This window comes from Protomyctophum bolini, assembly GCF_963924005.1.
Source record: "Protomyctophum bolini genome assembly, chromosome: 9".
NCBI classification, from domain to species: Eukaryota; Metazoa; Chordata; class Actinopteri; order Myctophiformes; family Myctophidae; genus Protomyctophum; species Protomyctophum bolini.
The window spans coordinates 45,177,162-45,185,755 of NC_137870.1; the positions used below are offsets into that span (position 1 = coordinate 45,177,162).

Consider the following 8,594-nt stretch of genomic DNA (forward strand, 5'->3'; position numbering starts at 1 on the left):
AACTATAGCTTTGTGTTGTGTGTCTCATCAGATGCGTGTGAACTCACACTGGATCCAAACACGGCGCAAAAAAGCCTCTCTCTGTCCGAGCACTACAGGAAGGTGACAAACGTGGGAAAAGATCAGGGATATCCAGACCATCCGGACCGATTTAGCATCTTGGAGCAATAGGGTCAACGTCTCGGTGGCAACCGGTTCGGATACAACAACAATTAGTCCTGGAGTCTGTTTTGTTGCAACGACGGTTACTCTGTCCTTCACGACGGGAGGCAGACGAGACTCTCCGTCCGGCCCTCTGACTCTGTCCTCCGTCTCCGTCACTCCAGCAGAGTGGGAGTGTATTTAGACCGTCCTGCCGGCACCGTGTCCTTCTACAAAGTGTCCTCTAACTGCACACTGACACACCTTCCAGACCACGTTCACTGAAGCACTATATGCTGGGTTAGGGTGCTGGTACATGGCTGGTTCCTCGGTGTCTCTGTGTCAGAACTAGGAGGAACAGTAACACACCCTGTACCTGGATGCACTGCCACGCACGCACAGCTTTTCACCAGAGGACAAAAACTGAAATTATTAAAAAAAAATTATCCAAAATCAGTTAATAGCACAGGCAGACTCTTCACCTACAACTAGAGCATGCCTGAAATGAATGCCAGAGCTGAAATCGACATGTAACTATGAAATAAATGCTTAAACATGTAGCTAGGTGTATTGTTAAGAGTCCACAGAAGTGAACCTTTCAAGCTGTTTTCCGCAAGCCATTACTCTATAAGCCATATCTCCAAAACGGGGGGGGGGCGTCAAACTGAACAACCAATATGTAAATGTGATGCTATAAGATCCCCTGCTTTCATATGACAGAACAGAAAAGAAGAACACAAGAAATTCAATGACTCACCCTCGGTCAGAAACGGTCACATTTTATTCACAGTATGCAGTATAGGGATACCAGTAAGACGCGCAAACGCGGGAAGCGAACGCAGCTGAGACCCTGCAGATCATGTCTGTCTGTCTGTCTGTCTGTGTGTCTGTCCCGCTGTTACTGTATATGTGGACCTGGCCCCTTTTGTGCCCATATATGGAGCTGAGTGATTGCTGATGCAACACACTCCATATTTGGACGTATAGCGGGACAGACACACACACACAGACACACAGACAGACATGATCTGCTAGGTCTCATAGTAAGTGCTCACTGCGTTCGCAATCACTGCGTTCGCAATCATCACCCCATAGAGGTTACTTCTTGTTCCTGGGAACAAGAAGTATAAGCTTTCATCTCTGGGTTGCAGAGATGACCTATACCTGCAGTGCCGTCGCTACCTATACGCGCAGTACGCGCTGCGAGTAGGGCAACACGCCGAGGGGGGGGGGGGGCAACAAAATGTGCCAAAAAGTGCCAAGCCGACTCCCTCAAAATAGCAATTTTCTCTGTGGCTCCGCCGCGTAATAACGAGCGCGCCGTGTGTGCGTCCTCACAAACAGCAGCGCTCTCGTCGGGAGGCAGGGGGGCAGCACAAATATCCTACGAGTAGGGCAACCAAATGGTCAGCTACGGCCCCTGCCTACCTGGGTACGGATCTCGGGTACCTTCTCTACATCTTCATGGCTCAAGAAGTAGGCTTTTAGAGCTTCCCATTGGTTCAGTACTCTCTCTCTCTCTCTCTCTCTCTCTCTCTCTCTGGTGGCGCATGCAGTACCTGTTGCATGTCTTGTATGTACACATAGTACAATATTTGGATATTTTAGATTAAACAGCAGCAATAATAATTAAGAAAAACAAATAGTGATGAAATAGGGAAATACCTGAGGAGCTTCATAGAATCCCTGGTACAGCTCAATGTGCTTTGCACTGTAATAGAGACGATAATATAATTAGCTTTATACATCTCGGAAAGTGTTCATGTTCATAGCAAGACAACACGTGCATGCTGTACTTATTTTTTATCATCCACCATAGTGGAAAACTGAACAGTCAACAGCTTTGAATACATGAAGTTGCCATAATGGATGTCCACATTTCTGTCAGGATTCTGTCAAGGCTACTTCTAGTATGTATGCAATTGATATGTAGAACTTCTATTCATACAATGTTTGTGTGATATAATGCTGACAAGCTGTTATACATGGACTCTATCACCGTATTTCAAACTCACCTCAAAACCCACCTGTTTAGGCAGGCTTATGAGTGCCCTTATGAGTCTGCCCTTATGAGTGCCCTGAAAGGCGCCTTATAAATAAAATGTATTATTATTATTATTATTATTATACATGTGTGTAGAATATGTTGACTGTGTCTTGCCCTTTCAGTTATACCTCAGGCGCCCCCGGCCCGGTACCGTGCCCCGGTACCGTGCTTATTCTCTCAAATGCCTTATAGACTTAAATTAATAAATGTTATTTTCATGATCTTATTATGTATGTCGTTTTAACTCTATGGCTGACCTTTTATTCCCCTCTTATGTTGATGATTATATGCATACTCTGTGGATTGTGTCTGAGATGTTATGACCTAACTGTAAAGCACCTGATTTCTGTCCTGTCTGTCAAGCACTTTGAACTGCAACTCTGTATGAAAGGTGCTATATAAATAAAGTTTATTATTATTGCGAAAGCAGTGAGCACTTACTATGAGACCTAGCAGATCATGTCTGTCTGTGTGTCTGTCTGTCTGTCTGTGTGTCTGTCTGTCCCGCTTTTGTGCCCATATATGGAGCTGAGTGATTACGTCACCATGACTCAGCCATAACCATATAAGGAGTCCCCAAAGCAGCTATACGTCCAAAACCCAAATATGTACGAGCTGCGTTCGCTTCCCGCGTTTGCGCGTCTTACTGGTTATTATTGACTGTGCATGCAGTCATTGGGGCTATTATATGACTATTATGTCACAATGAGTCAGCTATAACCACGGAGTTGCTTATTCATCCACGTCATGGATCTGACTGACATCGTGGACTCCATATTGAGACATGGCTGACCTTTGGGACTGCATTGTTATATAGCTCGCGGCTCGCCGTGACATAGAGATGACACAACCACCTCAGCACGAAGGTCTAAAGGACATAAGCATCCTCAGATAGAGGAAGATTCAACCAATGTGCATGCAGGAAGAGACGTACGTGCATGTTTGACCAATGCGCTCGAGGATCTATATGACTGATCATCGAGACGACCACACTCCAGCTCTAATCTAACCTCACAGACCAGGATATATATATCTGACCGTAATTACAACGCAGATATCTCGACCGTATAAGTACTCTTCACACCCGCGCACTCCTTTGGCTTAAGCTAGGCCTACTAGTTTCCTTGAACCACCTTCCCAACAAACACAGGTTAGATTATCTTGGTTTAAATTCAGACGCCACGGCGGCGTGTTCCTATACCCAGTCTTCCTTGAGTCATTATTTATACATGAGGCTGTGTGTGCCCGTGGGGGGAGCGTGTCGCTAGTGGACAGCAGTGACACGAGGTGTCACTATGAATGGACAAAGTCCACCAGCACCACCAGCAGCCAGCAATGGCATTACTCCACTTCAACAGATCGTGGCGTCCTGCTCCGGAGCTCTCCTGACGTCACTTTTCGTCACCCCGTTGGACGTGGTGAAGATCAGACTCCAAGCGCAGAACAAGCCCTTCCCCAAAGGGACATGCTTTGTCTACTGCAACGGCCTGATGGACCACTTATGTGTGTGTGAGAACGGCAGCTCCTCCCGGGCCTGGTATAAAGCACCGGGCCACTTCAGCGGCACGGCGGACGCCTTCGTCAACATCGTACGAGTCGAGGGGATCACGTCTCTGTGGAGCGGACTCCCTCCGACGCTTGTCATGGCGGTGCCGGCCACCGTCATCTACTTCTCCTGTTACGACCGGCTGTGTTCCTCTCTGAGGACGAGGATGGGAGAACACGCCGAGACGGCGCCTCTGGTGGCGGGGGCCGTGGCCAGGGTGGGTTCGGCGACGGTCATCAGTCCGTTGGAGCTGATCCGCACCAAGCTGCAGTCCGAGAGGCAGTCGTACAGGCAGCTGATGGGCTGCATCGGCCGGGCGGTGCAGACCGATGGCTGGCCGTCACTGTGGAGGGGCTGGGGAGCCACCCTGCTGAGGGACGTGCCCTTCTCCGCCCTGTACTGGTACAACTACGAGAAGACCAAAGCCTGGCTGTGCGACAGAGCCCAGAGCAGCGGCGGCGAAGTCACCTCCTCCATCACCTTCATCTCCGGAGCGGCATCTGGCTCCGTCGCCGCCGTCGCCACCTCGCCGTTTGACGTCGTCAAAACCAAGAGGCAGGTGGAGCTGGGAGATCTGAAGGCGGCGAACTTGTCGTCCTCTACGCTCAGCGTGCTGAGAAGGATCGTAGCGGAGAACGGCGTCGGGGGACTGTTTGCAGGCGTCATGCCCAGGGTGATTAAAGTGGCTCCGGCGTGCGCCGTCATGATCAGCACCTACGAGTTTGGAAAGGCATACTTCCATAAGCGCAACCAGGAGTCGAGAACTGGACCTCTGAAAACCATCAACACCTGACCTCTGAGCTGAGACTACTGCCCTCCAGGTCTGTGAACTCCAGTATGCCGATGACTGCACGCTGATTACGCACTCCCCCGAGTCCCTTCAGCATGCCCTCAATGTGGTAGCTGCCACGTACATACAGAGCTGTCGGTCTTCAGGTTAGCATCAAGAAGACACAACTAGTCCACCAACGAAGCTCTGCACACTCTCCCACACCAGTCTTCTACATTGACAACAACACCCCTCTGGAAACGGTACCACACTTCAAGCACCTCGACAGCATCCTCTCCGACAGCTGTAATGTTCATGTGGACATCCAAGCCCGCACCAACCTTGCCTCCGTCGCGTTTGGTCGGCTAAGGTCACGGGTCTTTGAAGTTTGAAGGCCTCAACCAAGGCAGCAGTATACCAGGGCAGTATGTGTGTCCACACTACTGTACGGTTCTGAAGCCTGGACACCTTACAGACGGTCCCTGGAGGCCTTTCACATCCACTGTCTGCGAAGGAACTTGGGCATCACATGGGGAGCACCACATGGTCTATATATGAAGAGATCTACACACGCACCAACTCTTCCAGCATAGAGGTGTTTCCGGCACGCAGACAGCTCCGCTGGTTAGGTCGTGTGATCCTGCAGTCCGGCCACTCCGACAGATTCTCTACGGCCAGAGGTCTACAGGAGGACAACGGAAGCGCTATAAGGACCACATGACGGTGCTGCTCATGCAGGGACCGCAACATTCTACCCTCCAACCAGGAAAGGACAGCAGCGGATCGAGACACTTGTCGCTCTTTCTGCCTCACGGGTGTTTCCCACCTGGAGGCCGAGACATCCCTGAGGCGCGCAGAGAAGCGCAGGCAGCGGCATGAGCGCGCTGCACGACCTGTCCAAGCAGGTTCAACACACCCGTGTGTGCGGATCAATAATTGGTCTAAACAGCCACATTAGCGCAACAAGCGCTGAAACTCCCCACCCCCTACCCCCCCCCCCCCAGGAGATATGAAGTCATCATCGACAACGATGGACTGCCATAAGCAAGTGTGCGCGCGCGCATGCGTGTGTGTGTGTGTTATTACTTGCGCAAGCAGAGCGCGCAAGTATTGCGCTCGTGCTGTCTTTTTTATGCGTATGCTCGGAGGTATATATATGTTGATGGTAGATGTAGGTGTAATGGACGTGACTATAACGACAGCATGGAAAACTACAACTTAACCTGCCGTTCCTTCCCGAAGGATAAGCAAAGTTTAAACCAACGGAATGAAAAGAAAACAGCTAGAGCTTATAGGTTATCTCAAAGAACAACATGGATGGAGTCTTTTAGATGACGACTCGTGGCCAATGAGGAAGACCTCACACGGTTTCCACTGGTTCTCGCGAGAGATGGCGAGCGAGAAGGGACACTCTTCATCTGTACTTGAGAAAACAGAGACAGTAACGTAGCAGCAATACTGGCCGCAATGGCACAGCGTAGACAACGCTGCTGGCAGTCTTGATATACAAGCTTATAGCTCCACAACTGTAAGGAGCGAACTAATGGCTAACGTGAATATATATATATATATATGGAAATAAGAATAAGTACATAATATATATATTTAACGAACACCAAAAATAACAATAATCAACGGCTCGCCGTTACAGTATACATGTATGTAATGTGAAACCTATCTTTATTACGTCACCATCAAAAGCCAGTTATATCCCGGCATTGATACATATCTTAATTACGCCACCATCAACATCTAGTATACCTCCAAGCATACGCATAAAAAAGCCAGCCGACCACAGTATAGTACTTTCAACTTACAACTTACATACATGTATACATACGTACGTTACCTGTTACCCAACCAATATTGAAACATATCATAATTATACGTCACCATTGACAGCCAGTTATAACCCGACTTTAGTATTTAATTTCAATGTTTTACAGAGAGGCTGAGATTTGAAAGTTTGTAGCGGTCGACAGTACTTGCGTGCTCTGCTTGCGCACTAGTAGGCCATTTATGGCTATACTTGTGTATAACGCGCAAGTAGGCACTCGACAGAGTGCAGTTCTAGTTATTGTTATTGTCACCTCTACGTGCCCTTATATGGAGACAGGCGTGCATCAGGGCTCTGTCTTGCGTGTTATTGTCGTACACAGACTACACAGTTGGTAGGCGGGCTGTAGGCTGCCCACCCAATCAGCAGTTAGAAATTCTACTGTGTAATCCATTTGCTCCCCCCCCCCCCAGCCACACACATACACACACACAGCTATGCATAGGCCACTCAAATAATGTGAAATCGATGGCATGCGATTGTAACAGACGTGATCTTGCGTTGTGTTATGAAGCGCCATAGACCAGGATCTCAGCAGTGAGTAGATTTATTCTGTACAAAAAACAATGAGGCAATCACTGCTCTGCTCTGACGTATATGTTTTCCACATTACATTTGCTAGAAAAAAAAGCAGATGCAGTACCATGAAAACACAGTATGTGTCTTAACAACTTTGGGTATGTGGTCCAGTGCTGATAGTTACTCCAAGCCGGAGTAATAATTAGAAAACTTTCTAACATGCATACATTAATGCAATCAATGGACAGATCAACAATCTGGTTCAGGCTGCACACCTGCTGCTTATTCCTGAATGCAGACCCCACCCCCACACACACACACACACACACACACACACACACACACACACACACACACACACACACACACACACACACACACACCCTATAAAAGGCCTCTGATTCCACTACCACCTTTCTCACTCAGTCAGTCAATGCTGTGCAGGCTGTGCAGCACAAACAACATGACCGTTACACTCATGTGATTTTCAGTTTAGTGGATGGAATGTTCCTATGTGGGACTTGCCTATAGCTCCTCTCCATTCTTTTCTTCAGTTTGGCTGACAATACATATCCAGTCATTTTCCGTTATTTTTCTTTCTTGAAGAGTGAGTGAGTTTAATCCTGCTTTTAAAACGACTCATTCCTTCTGTCCTCATCCACTTATTTCCTCGTGGATTGACTGATCGATCTGAACTTTGAAGTGCATGGCGTGATCGTGACCAAGACGCATGTTTCTCACTCTGCCCAAATGAAATCCATGAAATCTATTTATTAGCATTTGTTTTGTAAACTGTCACTCCAGATTGCAGTGGGGAGTGATTCAGAGCAGTGCCCAGGGTTAATGTGCCGGTCCGGAGATAGGAACTAGCGACCTTCCGAGTTCCAATATCAAGACCGCTCCGCAAACCGTTCGGCCACCGCTGCCTCAGAATGAAGCATTCAACCCAGCCGTGTAATAATACTATATAAGCCATAATATGGAAAAAGTGTCCTTCTGGGCACAGGTCTACACCAGGAGGATAGGAATGTGTGTGATGTTTAGCAAAATGTTTAGGAGTAATATAAACATGGGTGTGTGTGTGTGTGTGTGTGTGTGTGTGTGTGTGTGTGTGTGTGTGTGTGTGTGTGTGTGTGTGTGTGTGTGTGTGTGTGTGTGTGTGTGTGTGTGTGTGTGAGCGTGTGCGTGTGTGAGCGTGTGTCCATACAGTGTGAGCTGTCAAAATAACAGATAAGTGCCATTTTCATTAAACCAATCAAGGACTCTAAGAGTAATAATCAATTAAGATAGTTACCATTTGTTAACTTGTCAATAGTTCAAGCCTCTCATCCTTGAAAGCCGTCTACATATATTTATGCTTTTCCAGTCTTGACAAAGAATGTGAGAGAGTTGAGGCCGAGGACAGTTATAGAAGTGATTCACCTTATGTGTAAAAGTATTTTAGAGGTAATTTCAAAGTACTTTGGTCCGGTTGGGTTTAGCTAACGGCATTTACTCTTATCTTGCTTTTGTCTTAACAGGGAGAAGGCCTTTCAGAGCTGTTGCTGTGGTGACGCTGTGTCTTATACTGTTCGGTGGCAACATAGCCCAGGGTGTGTACTGTGAGTAACAGACTGTAATAAAGGGGTTCCCGCCCCAAAATGGGTTCACCAACCCTGTGAAGAGTTCTAATCGGTTCTCTTCCATGATTTGGAGACATTGGCGAAACTGCCTCTACAGGCTGTGAGCATATACC

At 47.8% G+C, this 8,594-nt stretch overlaps 1 protein-coding gene across 1 annotated transcript; it reads left to right on the plus strand.

Moving 5' to 3' along the window:
* Window positions 1-3,483: 3,483 nt before the first annotated feature.
* On the plus strand, window positions 3,484-4,527 carry slc25a40 (solute carrier family 25 member 40; the record flags this gene model as incomplete). Its single annotated transcript, XM_080771726.1, has 1 exon — window positions 3,484-4,527. One exon carries the CDS (start codon window positions 3,484-3,486, stop codon window positions 4,525-4,527), a length of 1,044 nt encoding a protein of 347 aa, XP_080627852.1.
* Window positions 4,528-8,594: the final 4,067 nt, after the last annotated feature.